Below are 23,042 nucleotides of genomic sequence, written 5' to 3' on the forward strand. Positions count from 1 at the left end.
ATTTCAAAGAGAGGTGATCCACAGAATTTGGCAATGATTGAACATTAATATCATTTATCCCACATGCAAGTAAAATTTTACTGATGATAATTCAAAAACATTTGTACTGGGAACTGCTAAAAATTCAAGCCAGATTCAGAAGAGGAGGTGGACCAAACACTACCATTGTTGACCTCAGAGAGGTCTTGGCTGGAAGCAGAGAACAACAGAAAGTCACCTATCTGTGTCACACTGGTTATGCAAAGGCCTTCGACTGTATAATCTTAAGAAGCGATGGAACTTATGATGAGCCTTTAACAAGTTAATGCATGCAAAACCCTAAGATTAGTGCCTGCTCTTGCCGCCATGACCATCGCCTCAGAGACATGGAAGCAATGTGATAGCCACATGTTTACCTTCAAGCCTTTAAGACCCCAGATGCTGTGTCTTTTGATAGCCAGGCACCATCAGCTTTCTTCATTACATTTGCTTATGCACCCATTCGTCTTTAGCGATCGTGTCGGGAAGGTGTGCATCATGGAATGCCAATTTAATAGAACAAAGCGTTCTTGCATTGAGGAAGTACTTGAGTGGAGGCCCAATGGCCACTTGCTGCCTTAATACCAAACCTACAAATATATGCATGTAGATCTATTTCCCCATCATCATATATAAATATATTTACATATGTACATGCCTGTATTAGACCTCTATAAATGCCCTTTGCCTCCTAGTTTTTTCCTCTATTTCCTTTTACTTTCCTCTTATCTCACTATCATGCTCAGTCTTCATTTGGATTTCAGTAATCTCTTTCGGTTACACTGCCCTTGGTCAATCCCTACCAGACCTCTCACACCCTCCAATTTTGGAATGCTTGTTGTTCTCTTGTCCCTGGGTTAGTCAACACCACCTCCTTTCCCCCACATCCCCCTTTTCCATGTCTCCCTGGAACCACCAGTCCCATTGTTTTCTCCTCCAGATTGTTCATCAGCCTATCTTATCTAGACAGACCTGCATCGATAATAATACGAACACACACACAAAAAACAAGACATAGCAAAACAAAGTGACAAAAGAAGACAAAATGATGACAACAAACAAAAAACCAATGGCAAAAAATAGATTTAAAAAAAAAGAGAGAAAAACCTGTAATTAGTTAAAGGTCTGTTTGGTGACCTCTAGGAGTATCCTCCAGTCGAGTCCGATGGGGTGCAATGCCCTGGCCCCAAAGCCTATACTTGGCACTCTCTCCCTGCTCTGCTTCCCCTGTTGCTTTGTTGCATGTCCTTAGTGTTTTGCCTTGGTGTGGTGCGGTCAGACTGGGCCAATCCCGCATGGGTCAGCGAGGGACGCCGTGTCTCATAGTGGGATCAGCCATGTGGTCCACTCTGTGCATTGGCTGTTCTGAGCGGGGATATCGTCCTCCGGGCTTGGTGACCCAAGATGTGCTCCACACTCCCTTCCTCCCCCTTCATTTGCTCCCATGTGCTCGGATCAGAGATGTCCCTCTCCCCAGGCTATAGCTTCAGTGCTGTCCTCTAAAGTAAATAAATTCTTCTGGGGGGGGGGGAATGGGCGGCTGCCCACAGAGTTGAGATTGGGGCCAGGCCCTCAGACCCCTCCACTGGCTCTCCACTCCATGCCAGCATGGTGCGTTCACATCCCGGAGCACCGGGTTGAAGTCTGGTCCCTCTTTCCCTGTGGAGATATGAACAATACCCTTCCCTTGGGTGGGTTAGTGCCCTGTTCCCCCACTACACATTTCTATCTTATTTTTTTTTAATCTGGCTGAAATTTTATAATGTCAAGACAATCCAATAAACACAAATTTAGTGGGAAAATGCTCGCTCTCCTTCCATCAAGAATGCCCAGTTAAATACATGGCAACAGAAAGCCTTCTGAAGCTGAAAAGCACGCCAATAAGTGCATGAGATCAAGGAGACAACATTCCCTTACACGGAGTAGGTTTGAAAGGGGAGTCAAACCACACCAAATACTACACTGATAAGCACGGGAGCGCATGGTCCGCCTCACTCGACACAGAGGACAGACACAGTAGTCATAATCAGATACCATGACACACCACTTGAGAGGCAAAATTAAAGAGGGACCCCAGCAAGTGTTGGGGAGAAGTGGAAAGGCTCGAACTCTCATAACCTACTGCGGCAAAATGGCACAACCATTTCCGAAAGCAGTGTGCCAGTTCACAGACGATTCAAACCTACACTTTTCCCATGCCACAGTCACCCCTCTCCACGGTACTGACTCAGCAGAAAGGAAAGAATAAATCCACACAAGGAGTTCTCCGTTGTCTTTTCATTCCACTTTCCCAGGGATATTTTTGAAGGCCCCATGCATGTGGAGGTGAACATTCATGGTGGCTTTATTTGTAACAGCCTGAAACTGGGAACGACTCAAATGTTCCTAAGTAGGTGAGGGGGTTAGCAAACATGGCGTGCCTGTGCAGTACGATTCTACTTAGCAACAAGAAAGAGCAAAGCAGGAACTAATAGGTGATTCCAAAGGAACTCTTGCTGAGTGAACCGTCAGAGCAGGTGAGTACTTGTCTTTCAAGTTACAAACAAGTTGTGTTACAAATGCAAACTAATCGCTAGTGACCGAAAGGTTACCACTGGTTGACTGCAAAAAAGGATCAGGAAGCAATGCCAAATCACACCGACACCAGAGTGATGTGGTCACTCCTAGATACCCGAGAGAGCAGAGCAGACCTGCTCCCTGGGACTTCTGAGGTTGAAAACCTTGATGGGAGCAGAAAGGCTCATCTCTCTCCAGTGGAGCAGCTGGTGGGTTCAAACCATTGACCTTACCTTAGCAGCCCGATGCAAGGATACCACCAAAGCTCCGTAAGAGTCAAATAGCAATTATACAGGTCAGAAGGAACAGCTGAGCATGATGGCTATGTTATCTTGAAGGTGGCAACGGTTTAATACCAAACCACCCATTCCAGCTCATTGAGACCCTATGGACATTGTAATGCTCCCCCAGAGGGTTTCCAAGACAGTAAATCTTTATGGGCTTCCCGCAAAGCCTGGTCTTTCTCCCAGAGGGCAGCTGGTGGGTTCAAACTGCTGACACTGTGGTTAGCACTCACAATCTGCTCTTCCACAGGGGCTCCTTAGTGGTGCCACACGAATACACATATGTAAATGTGAATCAAATTATGCACTTAAAGTAAGTGCAGTTTATTGTCTGCCAATTATATCTCAGCAAATCTGTAAAAAATAAAATCTTTACAAACCCTTCCAGGTTTCCTTTAACAAGAAACTGAGCATCTGTCTAATTCTCTGCGCTTTCCCAGGTGCTCCCACCAGCATCACCTCGCTCAGTCCTGACAACAAAAGGGTATTATTACCCTTCAGATAAATTATGTGCCATCACAAAATACGAAAACGAGGTTCCAAAGATCCAACGAGTTTCTATTGTTCATGTACGGGTTTTAGGGTTACCTTTTAGGCTCTTAAAAACTTCAATTTGCTAAGCCTGCCCCAGGCTGAGTTTTTTTCAAGTGTACTGTGCCGAGCAAATAATCCGAGAAACTGGACTACAGGAAGAATAACGCTGTATCAGAATGAGGGGAAGACTCATTAACGACCTGCAACTCTAGCGGCTGAAAGCAAGGGGAACTTGAAGCCCCTGCTGATGGAAATCAAAACCTGCAGCCTCCAGTCTGCATTGCAGCCCAGTGTGAAGAAAGCCCAATGCCTCTCAACGGGACCATGGACCACAGCACGGAAAATGGAGAAAAGATCGAAAGTGTCGAGGATCGCACCTTGCTTGGGTCCACAATCGATGCTCATGGAAGCAGCAGTCAAGAAAGCAAGTGGCATACTGCGCTGGGTAAACGGCTACCCAAGAGAGACCTCCGTCAAGTGCTGAAGGGCACAGGCGTGCCTTTGAGGACTAAGGTGCGCGGGATCTAAGCAGTGGCATTTTAATCACCTCATTTACATTGCGAAAGTCGAACACGGAATGAGGAAGACTGCGAAGAGTGGATGCACTTGGATTATGGTGCTCCCTTCTGGGAGTAGACCGTTTCCTCTCTCTCCCCATTGGGCAGCATGTGGTTTAAACAGCCCACCTTGCAGTTTGCAGCCCAAAGCTTCTCTGCTGGAGGAGACGGAAGTACTGATGAGGTTCAAAGTTTAAATCGATGGTGGTCAAACCCGCTTTATGAAAATGCAGGTTCACTCGCTGCTGAGAAGGTGGTTGTTCCTGTGTCCCGACAGCCACTGAGCCAGGGAGGGAGGAGGGCTAAGTGCAGGGTACATGCCAAAGCCCCTGTGAAGCTCTCTTTTCCACGGGCTGTATGCGCTCAGGTGGAGCAGCTGCTTGTCTGTTCTCCGAAAGGCAGACAGCCGGGAGAGACAGCTTTCTGAAGACGCCAGGCTGGGCGCTTTCTAAGGCAGAGCTCACTGCGACTCGTTACTCTGCCAGCTAATTGACGGGAAAGCATGCCCTAATTGCTCATTAACTCTGGAGCTGTCCCGCCGCCTGGTATCAGGGTCCGAGAGACCAGAGGGCCGAGCAGCTGCACAGCTCTGCCTGCGTCCAGAGGACGGCCCCCAGCAGCGGGTGCGTGGGGCCGGCTTACCAAACCCTGTCTGTGATTCAGCAGAATTGGTGGTGAGTTGGGTTTTTCCCCCCTCAGGCAAGTCACATGAGCCACATGGCTGATTAAATATCATTTTCCGAGGCCACGGGGCACTTTGCAGCCACTGCTTATGGAAATCTCTCTAGGGTAGATTGCAATCTGCCAAAAATGGCTAGGCATTTCACATCACTCAGCTCTGTGGTTGCTAGGGCTCTGGCATGTCCATCCTGCCCTGCTCTGCCCTGTCTGCAGGGCAGTACAGAACCAAAGCAAAACAGACCCAAGCCAGGACCCTTGCCATTGAACTCTATTCAATAGCAAGGTCCACAGACCCAGCAGGTCTACCTACTTCTGAGATCCACCAAGCATTAAAGTGGCAGCATCACACAAACCCACTGCCTTCGAGTTGGTTCTAATCCACAGGGACCATAAGGATGGAGTGGGACGGCCCCCACGGGGTTTCCAAGGCTGCCATCTTCATGGAAGCAGATCACCTCACCTTCTCTTGGCGAGTTGTCTGTTATTGCCAGGTGGCATCTCAGCAGTTCTGACTCACAGCGACCCTACGCGCAACAGAATGAGCCACCCCCTGGTCCTGCGCCATCCTCCCAATTATTAAGTCTGAGCCATGGCAGTCACTATGCCAATCTGTCTTGTCCAGGGCCCCTCCTCCACTTTACCAAGCATGACGTCCTTGTGCAGGGACTGGTCTCTCCTGACAACATGTCCCGAGCACATAAAGTCTCTCGCCATGCTTGCCGGTAAGGAACACTCTGACTGCACTTCTTCCAGGACAGATGTTTGTTCTTTGACAGTTGCTGGGTGTGTTTAAAATGCCAGTCCTCAGGTTGGCAGACTAGGGCTTTAACCACTGTTCTGCCGGGGCTCCTGAAAATGACAACACTTAGCCGATTGGGCCATGGAGAGATGAGAACCGTTAGCCGGAACAAGCCCAGGTCCAGAGTCATCCTCACTGTGGGCCTTGCTGGGCCTGGTCCTCCCTCCCCCAGCCCTCACCAGGTCTCACCAAGAAGCAGGCTCCCAACCACAGGCCATGAAGGCCTTGCTACGCCCCAGAGGGGTCGCTGATGTATAGTCATATGAGGCCAGCAGGTGCTCCATGCGGTGGCCACATCTTCCAGCACACACTAATTAAACACTATCTCCCTTACTGTGGCAGGCTGGTGGTCTTGTTTTATTTCAGCATCACGCTAGCCAAACGCAAATGGTTTCCTTTAGTCTCGCTGAGCTGAATGTGAGCAGCGGCTGGCTTGGAGCTGTGGTGCTTGCGTTGTATGGATTCCTGTGTGCGATGATTCCAGAGTCAGCCTGGACAGTCGCGCACTGTTTCACCAACTGGGCCGTGAGAGTGCACCACTCATTGTTCTTTCCTACCCGCTGAGTTCCAGCCACCACGCGCACCACCTGTCCCGGAGAGTCACCCGACCAGCCGGGAAAGAACTGCCTTGGAGAAAACTTAGAAAGCTGTCAATCTTGCATCTTGTCAGATCAAATGGATCCGCCTGGAACCATAGTGCCCAGGGGCATAAAACAAACCAACCAGGTGCGCAGGTGAGCTGAGTCCACTCTGATGGATGGCCAGAATAGGACTTTGCTCAGTGTGGTGTTCAATGGCTGGTTTCTCAGAAGCAGATGCCGGGTCTTCTTCTGAGGAACTGTTGAGTGGGCTCAAACTCCCACCCTTTTGGCTAGCAGTTGGCAACATTAACTGATCGAACCACCCAAACTCGATGCGAACTCATGGTGCCTGAGTAGGACAGGGCAGAACTGCTGCTGTGGGTTTCCAAGACTCACTCCGTATGGGAGTAGAAGGCCCCGTCCTTCTCCCAACGGACGGCTGGTGCTTCTGATCCTCCCCCCACTGGTTTCTGTATTGCACATGATGCCACAAGGTGAAAAGGCTCCGAGGGAAACCCTCAACCCACGAGGGGCATACCATGTCACCACCTTCATCGCATTGGGCTGTGAAATATTTTTTTTTCTAGAAGGAAAACTATCTGCAAAGACATGGACTCCTACTCAAACCAACAGTGAAAATATTGGGACACCAATGTCCTCAACTAAACCCAGTTTCAAGATTGAGTTTGAAGACTGGTAGGCTATCATTGTGTCAACACAAATGGTTGCTGGTGGCTGACTTATGATTGCCTATAATAAATACTGTGTGTATGTGTGTCCTTTGAAGTACCTAGGATGTGGCATTTATATATATATATATATATAAACAGGACTTTTCCTGCCTAATAAAAATGACCTGGGTTGCAATTTTTTAATTCCTTTTAAGGTTTTTGTTTGTTTTTGCTTAGAACTCAGCCCAGTCACAGCTTCTCTGACCCCTAATCCTGGTGTCCAGCTACTACTACTGAATGTTCGGGAAGGCAGTGACCATAGGGGCTCCAGGATGGAATGGGAGAGATGCAGGAGGAAACTCAACATCGTGAGGGGGGGGGAAGCAAGCTTATTGATCTGATAGAGACTGGTAGAACACCTGAGACCATGGCCCTTAGACAGTACATTGAGCATGCTTTCAGGAGAGACCAGTCATTGGAGAAAGACATCATTTGTTCAGGTAGAAGTGCAGTGAGAAAGAGGACGGCCCTCGACAAGATGGACAGGCACAGTGGCTGCAACCATGGGCTCAAACATAAGAACAATTATGGGATGTGGGGGGTTGGTGGTATTTCACTCTGTTGTCCATGAGGTCACTGTTAGTGGGAACCAACTCTTGGGCCCTAACATCAACCCCTGGAGGGGGGGCGGGTGAGGGGTGCCCTTCTTAGAACAATCAATTCCGTTATGGGTCAGGGTAGCGTCAACAACATGGACTCGAGGTCACTGGCAGTGCTGGCACATGACAGTGCTGCCTGAAAATGATGCCTCCTGTCTTGGCCCCATCACCTGCTTTAAAAGCAATTTAAACACACTGAGGAGAGCACCCCAGCAATGGGTCCCCGCACCCCAGGGAATCAGTGTAGTCGGGCACTTCCTATGCTCCAAGCAGGGGTCCCCTGTGAGGGCCAGCAGAGATGACCGGTCGGGTTGGGAGACAAAATGCTGCAATGCAGCTGTGCAAGGTATCATAGTCTGCACGGGCACCTGGGATGCTCCTTCAGGAAGGAACGAGAAAGGCTCAGGGTGGAGGAGGACACAATCGTGTCTATCAAAATACCAACTAGGGAGTCTAGGAAGCAAACTTTGGGGACCTCAACTCAAAAGAGCAGGGTGGTTTTCTTTTGGCTCGCCCTTTTGTGCCGATGTTAGGCTTAGAAAGTTCTTCAGACCCTCAACAGTTTGACATAGAGCTACTGCCGTTTGCCAGGACTGATTCCTCAACTCCATGTCCAGACAGTTCTCGTAGATACTGCAAGAGGTGGTTCTTGTTTTCCCGCCCCACTCCCCTGGTTAAATGTCTACCGCCAGAGGCCGGTGAGGAAAACCCACCAACCCAAAATCAAGGCGTGCTCTGCATTGGGGGTGGCTTTTAGACTGACCTTTTAACTTCAGAGAGGGAAAAGTGAAGTGGTCACACCAAGCTCACTTAGCCCTGGCCTGCAATGCTCCTGCTAGGCCACGCAGGCATCCCTGAGCATCTGCATTGGTCAGAACTGTCGGCTGCATTATACCTGCCCTGGGCCCATGAGGGTTCATATGATCATGTGACTGAATGAGGTACTACCTCCTCGCACATGTATCCATCAGTTCCCCCTCACATGGCACAATCGTGTGAACTGCTCTTACACAAATGGTCTTTGAACCGTATGCCTCGAGACCCATACGTCCACCACCACCAGTATTTTTTCCTTAAAAAAATCATTTTATTGGGGGCTTGTACAACTCTTATCACAATCTATACATACATCCATTGTGTTAAGCAAACTTGTACATTTGTTGCCATCATCATTCTCAAAACATTTGTCTTCTATTTGAGCCCTTGGTACCAGCTCATTTTCCCCCTCCTTCCCGGCCCCCCTCATGAACCCTTGACAATTTATAAATTATTATTTTGTCATGTCTTACACTGTCCGATATCTCCCTTCACCCACTTTTCTGTTGTCTGTCCCCCAGGGACGGGGTTATATGTAGATCCTTGTGATCAGTTCCCCCTTTCTACTCCACCTTCCCCTTACCCCCCTGGTATCGCTATTCTCATTATTGGTCCTGAGGGGTTTATCTGTCCTGGAGTCCCTGTGCTCCCAGTTCTTATCTACACCAGTGTACATCCTCTGGTCTAGCCATATTTATAAGGTAGAATTGGGATTATTATAGTGGTGGGGAAGAAGCATTAAAGAACTAGAGGAAAGTTGTATGTTTCATTGGTGCTATACTGCACCCTGACTGGCTCGTCTCCTCCCCATGACCTTTCTGTAAGGAGATGTTCAGTTGCCTACAGATGGGCTTTGGGTCTCCACTCCATACTCCCCCTCATTCACAAGGATATAATTTTTTTTGTTCTTTGATGCCTGATATCTGATCCTATTGACACCTCATGATCACACAGGCTGGTGTGCTTCTCCCATGTGGCCTTTGTTGTCTCTTAGCTAGATGGCCACTTGTATATCTTCAAGTCTTTAAGACTCCAGACACTATATCTTTTGATAGCCAGACACCATCAGTTTTCTTCACCACATTTGCTTATGCACCTGCTTTGTCTTCAGCAATCGTGTTGGGAAGGTGAGCATCAAGGAATGCCAGTTTAATAGAATAAAGTGTTCTTGCATTGAGGAAGTACTTGAGTGGAGGCCCAATGGCCACCTGCTGCCTTAATACAAAACCTATAAATAGATGCACATAGATCTATTTCCCCATCGTCATATATATATTTACATATGTACATGCCTGTATTTTGAGCTCTATAAATGCCCTTTGGCTTCTGGTTCTTTCCTCACCACCAGTATTACTGCGATTTCCCCAATTCCTCATTCTCTCTAGTTACGTCCCCTCCTCAGTTCCTTACCAGAGAACTGGATGGGGCTTGATGCGTTTCTCATTCAACTTCTTTTGTCATATTAAAAAAGAAGAACTTACACAATTATGGCTGCCAGGACCCACGATGTAGCGCAAGTCAAGTGAGAACATGGGCCTTCCCGGGCTGATCTGCAGACCCAATCCCCTCTCTTCCTTTAATTATCTCTGCACCACACCAGGAGACATGGAAAGAATGCGACATGGTTTATTCCCATCAACAAAGAATAAACCTACACCCATCAGTGAAGACACGGGGCAGGGGCCTTTGTGCTGCACCTGAGATCACTCTGGTGAAAAGGGAAATGTATGACGCCGTCCAATTAAACTGTCTTTTCTTTTTAAAACTTAAACTGCATCTCAATGGGTCCCTTTGAATGTATGATGCCCGTCAAGGGGATTCAAAGACACTGTCGGATGAGCTGTCAAGAAAAGTACTCGAGAGTAATTCAGACCTAATGTCTATTCTACCTTTTATTTTGTTTGTTTTAATCTCTCCTGACCTGGCTTCCCTGGTACTTTCACAACTAAAGACGGGAGGACAAGGCCGCAGTCAGCTTCATTCTCAAGCCATGGTCTCTGGAGCCGGCTCCCCCAGTCTCACCTATGGCTGGACAGCAACCCTGATGTCCACAGCGGGTGAGGGGGCACAGTAGTGACAGCGCCGCTCGACTGTCACAAGGGAACCCCAATGTGGTGGTGGCCATTGGCCTTCCAGGACAGTGGAAGAAAAGAAGCCCGGTTACTCCCACGTCACCATGACCTTCCGTGTCAACAAGGGCACGAGCTCGGGCTGGCAGAAAGAAGAGAAGGACACAGCTTCGTGCCCAGCATCAGCTGGACTTGATGGTGGTCTCTTTAAAGCAAAGAGGCAGGACTCATGCACAAAAGGACGTGGGGGGAGAAATGCGATAAGCCCGGGCTCCTAGCTGGCATCTGCCTTTTGTCGAGAGAGAGAGAGAGAGAGAGAGAGAGAGAGAGAGAGAGGGCACTTGTCCCACATTTTCCCATGAGTGTGGCATCAGCTGCCTCCTCAGCCTGTTTATCACAGCTGAGGCTGCCAAGCGCAGAAGGCGGAATTTCTGTCAGCAGTAGTAAATGCTCAAGCCCCTGGAAATCGTGGGGGGTTCAGTGTTTCTTCTGCAAAAGGCTACTTGGCGATCAGCCCTGGCACGAGCCCTAGGACTTGTGATTATGGCCAGGCTTTGTTTTTAAAAAAACACGAGAGAGCGGCCAATTCTGAGGTTACAGAGGGCTACCTTGGTTCCTTGACTTACTCTCTGAATACGCTTCACAGGAGGAGGAGGAATGGGAACAAATTGAGGCTGGGTGTTTTCTTGCCAAACAGGCATTCCACCAAACACATTTGCTAGCTGGCTCTTTCAAAACTCTGTATTATTAGTGACTATTACACTGGCCCCTTACGCTGAACATGGGGACCGACCAACGGGAAAGAACTAGGCATGTGTAAAGGCTATGCAGGGGAAGCTATAGTTTCTACCCATTTCATGAGGGACAGCGCCTCTCTGCAGAAAAATGTCCATAAATAAGTACACAAGAAAATAAAGAGAAGGGATGCTCTCAGCTTCTACTTGGCTGTAGATCTTGGTGCCACTGGGTCGATTCGACCCATAGGGACCCTGTCCACAACAGAACGAAACAGTGCCCAGTCCTGCGCCATCCGCACAGTCATTCCTACGCCTGATCCCACTGTGGCAGCCACTGTGTCCGTCCATCTCCTTGAGGGCCTTCCTGCCTTCCGCTGCCCCTCGACCAAGCATGGTGTCCCTTCCACCTGAGGGTGTAGGAAGTCAGAAAGAGCATCCACCCAGCCCTCACAAGAAAAGGAAATGATGGACGACAATCTGCAAATTCGTGACTTTTCCTGAAGCACCAGAGTGCTGTGAGCGCAGGCAGCAGCCACCCAGAGTGACATCAAAGGAAAGACGGGGTCGGCAGGCACTATGGTGCCTGAGCCCCTGCTCGCCTAGGGGAGACGGCTGGGCACCAGGAGAGAGAATTCTGCCACAACTGTTAAGGAGCCAGCAGATACAAGCTCAGGAGCGGCAAGCAGGAGCACATACCAACACCTGGGGTGGCAGACAAAGGGGCATTCCCAACCCCGGGAAGGCTCGTCTGAGGACCTTACCTGGTACTCAGCAAAGCAAGGGGTGTGAGGCCCGATCGAAGCGCCCTCTACGGTCCAGCCCCAAGGGGAAGACAGCAGCCCCAGGGGGAGAGGTCTGAGACCCTGCCTCCATGACATAGACAAAACATCCACTGCAGCTTAGAACAGGAGAAGAAAGGTCACGGTTACAAGCTCGGAGCAACAAGGAACAGCTTGGACCCTGCGGGAAGAGGGACAAGATAGCGGAGGAGAGGCTCCCCAAGCACAACACAGAAGACAAACCTCCCACAGGAAGAACATCCAACCAGCCCCTTCCCTACACACAGAGTTGGAAGCCTGCAGGGAACTGGGGATATAACCATAGCAACAGCAAAGCCCCCAAGGAAGCCAGGCCCGGGCTCTACTAGCTCAAACGTGTGCACTAGAGCCCCAGCCAAAGGCAAGGTGTGCCGGTTTCCAGGATGCCAACGATTTGCCTTCATCTCTCCTGAACTCTACAAAGTATTGGCTTTCGACAAAATAGTACGAGGCATATGAAAAAGCAAGTTACGCACTGCCAAGAGACAATCAGATCAACAGAATCACACGTGGGCTTTATATAGACTCCAGAACTAACAGATTACAAAATTTGTAGCACAATTTATATTATGTGAGGCTTGAATGAAAAAGGTGGATGTGTAAGGTTAAGATGAGTAATTTCGGTAGAGACAAAAAAAAACTCTGAGAATAAAATGGAAATTAAAAGAAAAGTGACCGGGCTGAAGAACACCGTCAATGGGGTCATCAGTACACCGGATACAGCCACAGAGAAAGTCACTGAGTGAGAAAGCAGGTTAAGGCATACAACACAAATGTTTTCTGTGTTTATAGCAAGGTGGGGACGGAAAAACAAAAGTACAGAGAATTCCAGAGCTCTTCATGGAAAAGGATGACCCAAGTATATGCTATTACAGGAAATCTCCTTTAAATATAAAGCCGCAAGCAGGTTTTGTTTTTTTTTCCCAAAGGTGGAAGAAATATACCGTGCAACCTCTGATTAAAGGAACTTCACCCTGGCCATTACAGTAACAGATGCAAGTCTCCAAATCGATGCATCCCAAGCATGCACGGAACCTGGGTAGCAACAGAGCTTCTCCAGGCACGAGGCCAAGACTGAGTGAAGGGTCAGGAGCAGTGGACATACTCAACAATGGCACTTTGTTCAAGGGGTGGGTTCAAGAGCATATGGAGCCAGTTCCAAGGAGACAGATACAAACAGACTTCTTGAGGTACATTAAAACGCTTGGCCCCTAGCAAAGAAAGTAGCTTTATAAATTGTTTATATTGATGATCATTCTATTTTCTTTGAAAGGCTTTGTGACTCTCTTCTTAACTGTGAGAAATCCACCCTGCCTCCTAGAAAGGGCATTTTTGGGAAAAGTCTTTATTATTTTGAAAAGTAGCTTTATAAATTGTTTATATTGATGATCATTCTATTTTCTTTGAAAGGCTTTGTGACTCTCTTCTTAACTGTGAGAAATCCACCCTGCCTCCTAGAAAGGGCATTTTTGGGAAAAGTCTTTATTATTTTGAGTCTTCTCCCTAAGAAAACTTATATGTAGGTTTTTGGTTGGACGAGTTGATAACATGTTGACCCTGAGTTGGAATTCTTGCTGTTGGTGTGATTTTGAGGTGGATGGTTTATGAACCACACTGGCACACAGTGTAACAGACATGCAGTCCATGGTACAGATATGGACCCCAATGAAGACAGCTTTTACCATTGGCACACACAATGTATTTTATGTTATTTTTAAAGTTTCTTAACTTTAATGTCACAGCACCGAGTGCAGCAGGCCTATAAAAAGACCCACTTTAACAATACAGACATGTCTGGCACCTCATTAGCTTAGGCTGCTGGGAAAATGGTTATCACGCCCCATTCTTTCAAATCACAATCCACACACTATTTTTTCACCTGCACGTCCTTTTTAGAAACTATGTAAAGTTTCGCGGGCTACAAATGCTCCCTTAACGACCACCTCCCCACGGGAGATGGGCTTTTAGAAAATAAGGCATATGGTTCCTACCTCGGTCTTGGAGGCTGGCTCTTAATGCCCTCTCCAGCTGTTCCTCCTCACTCAGCCCTGCTGTGTAGGCATCGTAGTTCCTGGGGGAGGCATCAAAGGAGCTTGGCCTGCCTGGTGGGACACGGTCCTGATAGCCAGTGTATCCTGCAGGCACAGGGAGAGAGCTCATTGGTTTCACACTTTCTAGTTGGCGTATGCCAACACTAGGAGATAACCCGAGTTTGGAGGACAGCCATTATCTTCCAAATGTGACAATGATGTGATGAGTGGAGAGTGTTTTCCATCAGAACTGGTCATTCTGTAACCCAGGGGGCCACCACAGGGCTGCGCAGGAAGGGCCCCTCATATGCTAAACCGGGGAGAAGAAACCAAAACGCATGACTGGAAGTGGGGCGGCATCAAGGTGTGGTACAAACAGCTTGGCTGGGAACAGAGAGGTTGGAGGTTCAGGTCCACCCAGAGGCATGGCGAAGAAAGGCCTGGCAATCCTCTTCCAAAACTCCAGTCTGATGACAGTCATGCCTCAGCTGATCTGGAACAATCATGGCGTCGGCCATGCAGACTATGAGAAATGGACGAGGAATGGCTGTGTAGTCATTGAAAGCCATATGATGAGCAACCAGGTACCCAACACAAGTTGGAGTAGACTCGCTAGCAACCCACCCTAAGAGATAGTGGAGAGGGAGTGGAATGAGCTGTTGACTTATGGAGTGGAGCCTCCAGCCTGCAACCTGGGCCAAAGTATTTTTCAGCCACGTACTGACTGGGGTCAAGAGAACATATGAAATAGTAGTCAACACTGTGGTGGCTCCAGACAGAGAGGCAGCCCCTAGGCAAACACACACTGCACAGATTCTCTTTGTTGGGTGTCATGCTGTGTGTGGTGATAACTATGTCATGATACCCAAGCCAATGAGTTTGTGGTTATCGTTCTCTGCCCGAGACAGTAGTGTCTACCAAGGTCCTGTCATACAACTCGTCACTCAGTAAAATAGAGAAAGAGAATCAGCCTGTCAAATACTACTGTAACATCAAACACAGACACCTGGTTAATAAAGGTCAGTAACAGAACAAAGTTCACATGCACATATCCATCTATATTTTCTTTTTTTTAAAACATTTCATTGGGGCTCATACAACTCTTATCACAATCCATACATCATCAATTATGTAAAGCACATCTGTACATTCTTTGCCCTCATCATTTTCAAAACATTTTCTCTCCCTCCACTTAAGCCCTTTTGATCAGCCTTAATTTATTCCTTACCTTTTCCTTAATCACCTCACAGCCATTGAGTCAATTCCGACTCAGGATAATATTTTCATTTACAGAGGAGCACTGTTCCTATAGGTTTCCGACACTCTCAATCTCTATGGGAGCAGAAAGTCTCCTTTTTCACCTGCAGAGAAGCTGGTGGGTTCCAACTACTGACCTTGGGATTAACAGCCCAACTGTAACCCAATCCACCCCCAGGGTTCCCCTTAATCATCTGCTGCTGTGAACTTTGTTTGGAAAAGTTATTCCCCACTCTTGTAACCAACTTCCTAGAAGATTATCAATCTGATTTTGGTAGGATGGGAGCTAAGTATTAATCTGCTAACCTTTTCCCTCTTGATGGCATAATTTGACCCTTTAAAGATGAAGATTCCAATGCTTAATTAATGCATTTTGGGTTATCAACAAAAACCCTAGGAGTATTGTGGCACATGTCTCCATATCACCCAACAAGGTTGAATTTAAGTTTGTATTGCTTGGTCTACCACGCTCAGCTAGTCATAAGCTGCTCGCTTGGATGTGGCTATGATGTTGGAAGCTAAGTTACTGATCTTTCAAATCCCAGTGTTGTCACTCATAGAGGGCACATTCTAGGAGAGCTTCCAGACTAAGAGAGGCTAGCAAGGAAGATCTAGAAATCTACTTCTGGAGGGGGAAAAAAAAAAAGAAAGGCCAGTGAGCACCTTATGAGTCGGCAGTGGAACAATGCTAAAAGATGGACCACTCAGGTTGGAAGACGCTGGAAATACAACCAGGGAAGAGCTACCTCCTCAAGGCAGAGTCAACCTTAATGACGTGGATGGCACATGATGTGGACAGCACAAAGCTTCATTTGCTAATGTGTTACAGCTCAAAATGATAAGACACAGTAGCAAATGCGCATTCTTCATCAGAATGCTCAGTATCATCAGCCAAAATTAGGCCAGAGCCAACTGAGGAACAGATCATCAATTGCCCATAAACAACTTCAGTGTGGAATGCACCAAGTAGGAATCTAGGAAAACTAGTTGTAAAAAATGAAATTAAACATATCCCGATTGATATGGTAGGTATGAGTGAGCTGAACTAGATCTGTATGAGCCATTTTGAAAAATAAAACAATCGTAAAGTCTGCTATTATGACAAACTAGAGGAATGGCTTTATATCCACTGTTAAAAACAATCTCAAGACCTATACAGCGGTGCCACTCAGTCACTGATAAGATCCATAGGAAGACCAGCTAATACGACTATTAGTCAAATGTGCACACCAAACACTAATGTCAAGATGAAAACATTAAATATGTCTATGAACTTCGGAAGTCTGCAATTGATCAAATATGCCATGAAGAATGCAGTGATAATTCCCGGTAGTTGGAAGGTGAAAGTTGGGAAGCAAGAAGGATCTTCTATTGGAAAACAAGGCCCTTGGGGAAAGAACCCACCCTAGATATCACATGATGTATGACCAATGATTTATCGAAATTATTTTTCAACAATAGGAATAGGGATTATATACATGGGACGTGTTGGGTGGAAGACATAGGATTCAACAGACTATATTGATGGAAAGGGACAAAAGAAATGCTATCATCGGTCAAAATTGGGCCAGGGTAAACTGAGGAATGGATCATCAATTGCCCACAAGCAACTTCAAGCTGATGCTGAAGAAAATTAAAACAAGTATGGCCTCTAAAATTAAAACAAGTATGGCCTCTAAAGCTGAAGACCATGTCAAAAATAGATCTGATGGACTGAACATGAATGATTGCAGGCCAGATGAGTTGCAGCATGAAATAAAGGGTATCGAGGGGATATTGCATGGTTCAAAATCAGGAAGAGTGTGTGTGTCAGGGTTGTAGCCTCTCACTGTAGTTATTCAATCTGTACTCTGAGCAAGTAATCCAAGAAGTCAGACTCTATGAAGAAAAACATGGAATCGGGATTGGAGGAAGGCTCATTAACCTGAAATAAACAGATAACACAACTTGTTTGCTGAAAGAGAAGACTTCCTGATGAAAACTGAAGGCTTCAGGAAGCAGACGGACACTGGGCCTCTGACTCAAGTCCTCCCTCAACGCAAGGACACTTTAACAACCCGTCATTCTGTGCTGCTCACCTTCCCCACACCATCGGTGAAGACAAAATGGGTGCATAATCAAATGTGGTGAAGGGATTGGATGGTGCCCAGCAAGCAAAACATAAAGTGACTACCAGGAGGGTGAAGGGAAAGTGAAGGGAGAAAGGGGTAACCAATCACAGTGATCAACAATATAACCCCCTCCCAGGGGGCGGACAACAGAAAAGCGGATGAAGGGAGAGAGCAGTCCATGTAAGACATGAAAACGTTTTTTTTATAAATTATCAAGGGTTCATGAGGAAGGGTGGAAATGAGTTGACACCAAGGGCTCAAGTAGAAAGAAAATGTTTTGAAAGTGATGATGGCTACATATGTACAAATGTGTTTGACATAAAGGATGCATGTGCAGATTGTGGTTAAGAGTTGTAAAAGCCCCCAATAAGATGATTTAGAAAAAGAAAATCTGAACTGTAAATCTGAGTTTACACACACACACCTCGCTGGGCGTGGGGTAGAGGTGATATGAGAGCCTACAGTGCTTTCATTTGAATGTAAATAGAAGCAAGTGGTCTCATTTTGAAACCTATTGTTAAAAAAAAGAAAATTGAAGGCTACAACCTTCAATATAGATTACACCTCCACATAAAACAAATCTTCACATCTGGACCAGTAAGTGACACCATGATAAATGGAAACAATGCAGAAATTATCAAGGATTTCATCTTACTTGAATCCCTAAGTGGCAGGGGCGGGGGTGGTGGGGTGGGGACAGGGGGAGGGGACTATGACAAAAGCAATGTACTGCATTGGTGCGAACTGCTGCAAGCAAATGCTCGCTCCAAACTGTGACAAAGATATCACTTTGAAGACTGAGGCATACTGACCTAAGCTTAGTATTTTAAATTGCCTCTCTGCATGGGAAAGACGGGCAGTGAATAGATGAGACGACATCTTTGAATAACTGTGTTGGCAGAGAACAGTGATTATACCATGAACTGCCAGGAGAAAGACCAATCTGATCTGGAAGAAGTAGCTGGAATGGGCTGGAGATACAAAGATGGCGAGTCTCTGTCCCACATGCTTTGGACCCTTTCCGGAGGAACCAGTCCCTAGTGAAGGGCATCTTGCTTGGTCAAGTAGAGGGTCGAGGGTCATCAAGTAAAGACAGGCGTTCAGTGAGATGGGCTGGCACGGTGGCTGCCCCACGGTGGGCTCAAACGTAAGCAGGACTGTAAGGATGGGGCGGGGCAGGCAATGCTCGCTGGGTTGTGTCCGGGTCCTTGTGCGGTAGAACTGACTCAGTGACACTGGACAGCAACCACTTCATTGGAATGGACCTTCTGGAAACGCACAGCCCAAAAGAAACACAATGTACAGGATAACCTGATTATCTGAAAGAATAAACCCAGAATCTTTCTATATTTGAGTACCATGCTATTTTACAATTTACTTTTGTATTGGTCATGACCAAAATGCTTTCCTAAGCTACAATTGCTATATTAAAAGGAAAAGTCTATTTCCCATAAAATATTGCCAGGCATTCCAAATCTTCATTTCACACACACACAATAAAAGCATCAAAATACACTAATAAAATTCAAGCCTTTTAATCTGGTTTCAGCTGATAATATAATGTAATTATATGTATTGGCATAAATGGTTTTCAAGAAAACGTTCATTTCTCATAACAGCCTTCATGAATGTTGTTCGTTGCCATTCAGTTGGCTTTGTCTTGCGGCAGACTTAGATGCAGGTCTACGCCTTGTGTGACTGTGCTTAACAGATGTAGTGGTTTTACAAATGCAAGTTTTATGGGAACCCTGAGTCAAGACTCTTGGCACTGTTTTTCCAACAGTTCTGTGGTCACTTTGTTTCTCTGTGCTCACATTTGGTACTTCTAACTTTCTCAGAGCTACTGCCCATGAAATAGATAGTGCATGTGAGAGAGAGTGAGATCAGTTTGGAAAGTGCAATCTGTAATACTGCGTCTCCTCTACCAGAAGTGAACAGACCACTATGCTCCCAGGCCTCCAATCATTGCATCAACTCTAGGGCAAAACCCGAGTGAAACGGATCACTACAGGTCTGTAAGCACGCACAGGTAAGCCCATGTTTACCCATGTTCACTGGGTAACTGGTAACCCACCCCTGGTAAAGGAGACAGACAGTACTACAAACTGCCGTTTTCAAACTGATGTGTGCGTGTGTTCCGCACACGCACATACACACATGACTTTTCATGGCAGTGTGTACATGTGAGAGAGAAAGGGAGGGAGGGAGAGAGGGAGATAGGAGAGAGGGAGGGAGAGAGAGAGAGAGAGGAGAGAGAGAGAGAGGTCACTGGTCACCATGGACTGCTACAGCAGTCTCTGAGCAGACATCAGCCCAGCCCGTTGGAAGACAGTCCATCAATTTCTGGCCCACAAATGCCTGTAGGGCATTTCCCCACAAGGCCCACTAGCACTTTCCAGCTTCATGGGGATCACGCTGGTACAGAGAGTGGAAGCGGCATTTCAGCTGATCCACCTGAAGCCACGTGTAGTTCGCCAGCCAGGTGGATGGCCCCGGTTGCTGTGAGTGGTACAAAAGCTTGTGTCTACCCACGTGCTGAGGGCGCTGTCGCGTTCAGTCGAGGTCTGGACAAAATGTTTTCATCCCATTCTTTCTGATTTCAGAAACCAGCCCGCAGGGCCTGTGACACACCGTCCACAACTCTACCCATCTGTGTATCATAAACTCCACCACCTTCAGTGCTTGTCAGGCGAAAGGAGAGGAGAGGGAAAGTTGAAGTCAAAAAGACTCCTGCGGGTGATGGTTCTACTGGATACATCAGAAGCCATCAGCAAGACCAATAACCCCATCAAAATCGAGTATAAGGAGACCAGGGCTCTCAGGGCCAGAGATTTCCTACAGCACTTCTGCTGGTCCAATCAGATGTCTTTCTATCTTTGCAAGAAACTTGCCTGCAAAAATTGGATGATCGGCCCCATAAGGTACGTAAGTCTGAACTATATCCTGCAAGGAACAAGACTCTAATGTTCTTCTGAAGCCATATATTTTGGCTGTGTCCTAGGAGAAACGCTGGCTATCATTACCCTGTTAAGGACTCCATCTGTTCCCGATCCGCACACCAGGAGTTCGTGGTCAAGGAGCTCAAGCACCACCACCGAGATTAGAGAAATGGGGACCAGCTTTCTAAACATTCATAAGGTCTGCTGACTGCAGCGGGGAGCCTGAGTCATTCCGAGAGGAGATAGGAGAGAGGAGAGAGGGGAGAGGGGAGAGGGGAGAGGGGAGAGGGGGGAGGGGGGAGGGGAGAGGAGAGAGGAGAGAGAGAGAGAAGAGAGGATTAGAGAGAAGGGAGAGAGGGAGAGAGAGATGGCTTCTGTCAGAAACCCCGAGTGACCATTAGCACGGCCACCTGGCCCTGTGGCCCCGTCTTTGAATAAGCTTAATTGCTGCCCAGCTGAAAAGGGCGGTGTGTGTGTGGGGGGGGAGTTGGCAAACCCTGGCAGTGCCAAATGATCACACCCTAGGGCAGTGGTTCTCAATCTTCCTAATGCCATGACCCTTTAATACAGCTCCTCGTGTTGTGGTGGCCGCCCCATCCATAAAATTATTTTTGTTGCTACTTCATAACTCTAATTTTGGTATTGCTATGAATCAGGGCGACCCCTGTGAAAGGGTTGTTTGACCCTCCAAAAGGGTCGCGACACCTAGGTTGAGAACCACTGCCCTAGGACCTCACTGAAAAGGGCTGGGAGTGCAAGTGTCCACCTGGAGGTGCCTCGGAGGAGAGGCTTGGTGATCCACTTCCCAAAGAATCCGCAACTAATCTGAGCTGAAGAACATTCTGCAGAAGAACAAAGCTAAAGTGACAGATTGTCTTAAGAAGAGAGTTCCTGGGTGGTGCCCATAGCTGGCGCCCCCAGATGAAGGCGGGCCTGACCGCAGAGACAGCTTAGAAGACAGGCCCCAGGTCTTCCTGGAGCACCATTCTACGGGGACACGGGCTGCATCGATGGAGTCGAGTTCACAGAATCTGGTGTTGGCTTCTTGAAGTCAAAAGTCAAGCCCTGGCAGCTCATGGCCCCAATTTACCAGGCCGTATTTCTGTAAAGAAGGTGTGACTGGCACGCTGTGGCATTGTCTTCAGCTGCTGTGTGCCCACCCCAGGCTAAGCATTTTAGACGCCACTCGTGGTTCCACAGGCACCGGAATCAAAAACAGTGGCTCCTGCCCTTCACAGGACAGCCTGCTGCCTCCATGTGGCCCCAAGGGAAGCCATAGGCTTGTGTTAGCTGACCTTGGTCCAGAACAGCCCGGGGTAACCAGGAACAAGGAAGTCGTGGGTCCAGGATGGCACAAGGCAGTCTGGAGGTGGTGGAGGAGCCTTGGGTCAAGGCTAGGGCATGGCAGCCTGGAGTCCTGAGAACTAATGGCCTTGGTCCACGATAGCACAGAGCAGCCCAGGGGTGAAGAGGGGCCTTGTTTAGATGCGGGCTAACCTGTGAATGAGACCTCCCTTAGGGCTAATGAAAGATCTCCAGAAAGAGCATATTTACTTCCTCAACTCACCAAGAGTGATCTGTTATCAAAATGCCTGCCGACCTCTCTTCCAGCTAAATATGCTTGCTCCTGACTATGCAGATGGGCTTTCCTAACTCCAATGCAGTCCAAGTTATTTTACTTACTGCACTTATCACCAAAAAAGCCTTACAAAGTGTGGTCAGTCTATGGTACTTGACTGAACGCAGTCTTAATGCCCGTGACCCTGAAATGCTGCACAGTGAACGAAGAAACCCAAACCACTGAAACCTCTGAATTAGCGTGCCGGTGAAGAATAGTGGAAGTACCACAGGATACCAGAGGAACCAACAAATGAATCTTGGAAGTAGCCCAGTCAGAAGGCTCTCAGAAGTGTTGACGTTTGGCTAGATTTCTTTCATCTGACATATTTTGGCCATAATGTCAGGAGGGACCAGTCCCTGGAGAAGGCTTTCATGCTTGGTAAGGTAGAGGGGGTCATGGAAAATGGGGAAGACCATCAAGGAGAGACGTGCACAGCGTGGCTGCAACAGCGAGCTCAAGGACAGCGATGATTGTGAGGTTGGCGCAAGACTGTGGAGAATTTCATTCTGTGGCCTCCAGGGCCTCTGTGAGTCAACAGACATACAGTCAAAATGTATCCAATAAGATGAGGTGCTTACCTGAACTACGGAAGTACTGCTGCTGCCCTGGGTAATCTGCAGAGGAGAAAATGCCTAAATAATGAAACAAATGTAAACAGCTGTAAGATGTAAGAAACACACATTGCAATAATCCTCAGAGGCTGCCCTTGGCTCCAGTTCCCAACCCTTACCAGGTTCTCAGTGGCAATGCCCAGCAACATATCAAGTGGTTGCTGAGTGACTGCTGAAACAAGCTTCCTTTCCCTTGGGGGCCAACCTTACAGGAAACAGAATGTATGGTGGGGAGGGGAAGCAAAGTCCTCATTTACATTTCTGAAGTCGCAGGTGGTAGAATCCGTTGAGCACTCAATTTTTAACCAAGTGGGTGGTGATTCAAGTTCAATTGGCCTTGGAAGAAAGACCTAGCAACCTACTAGGGAAAATCAGCCACTGGCACCCTATGAAGCACCTGGCACATGGGATCCCTACAAGGCACAGGTGACTCAATGGCTATGATGTGTGTTTGTGTGTGTGTGGGTGTGTGTGTGTGTTCCTTTTGACATATAGGGTTCTTTGCCTCCCAGTGCACCGAGTTTGGGCTTTGCTGTCTCCGTGAGGTAGACATAGACTAGCTATAAAGAGGACTCTCCCCCATAAGAAGGAATGTTCCTCGCCCTAAGAGCCCTTTGGCTTTCTTGTGGTCTAAAAACAGTAGGATTGGCATAACAGGCTCAAAGACAATGTTCCACAGGATGCGTGGGTGAG

At 47.5% G+C, this 23,042-nt stretch overlaps 1 protein-coding gene across 2 annotated transcripts in view; it reads right to left on the bottom strand.

Moving 5' to 3' along the window:
• Positions 1 to 23,042, bottom strand: part of RHBDD1 (rhomboid domain containing 1) — a 107,806-nt gene that overhangs the window by 24,616 nt on the left and 60,148 nt on the right. For both annotated transcript variants that reach the window (XM_075529381.1, XM_075529382.1), the window contains exons 5-6: positions 22,317 to 22,370; positions 13,772 to 13,915 (exon numbers count right to left, since the gene is read on the bottom strand). In XM_075529381.1, coding sequence (XP_075385496.1) covers positions 13,772 to 13,915; positions 22,317 to 22,370 — 198 coding nt within the window. The remainder of the gene's footprint in view (positions 1 to 13,771; positions 13,916 to 22,316; positions 22,371 to 23,042) is intronic.

The sequence above is a fragment of the Tenrec ecaudatus genome, chromosome 13 (genome assembly GCF_050624435.1).
Source record: "Tenrec ecaudatus isolate mTenEca1 chromosome 13, mTenEca1.hap1, whole genome shotgun sequence".
NCBI lineage: Eukaryota > Metazoa > Chordata > Mammalia > Afrosoricida > Tenrecidae > Tenrec > Tenrec ecaudatus.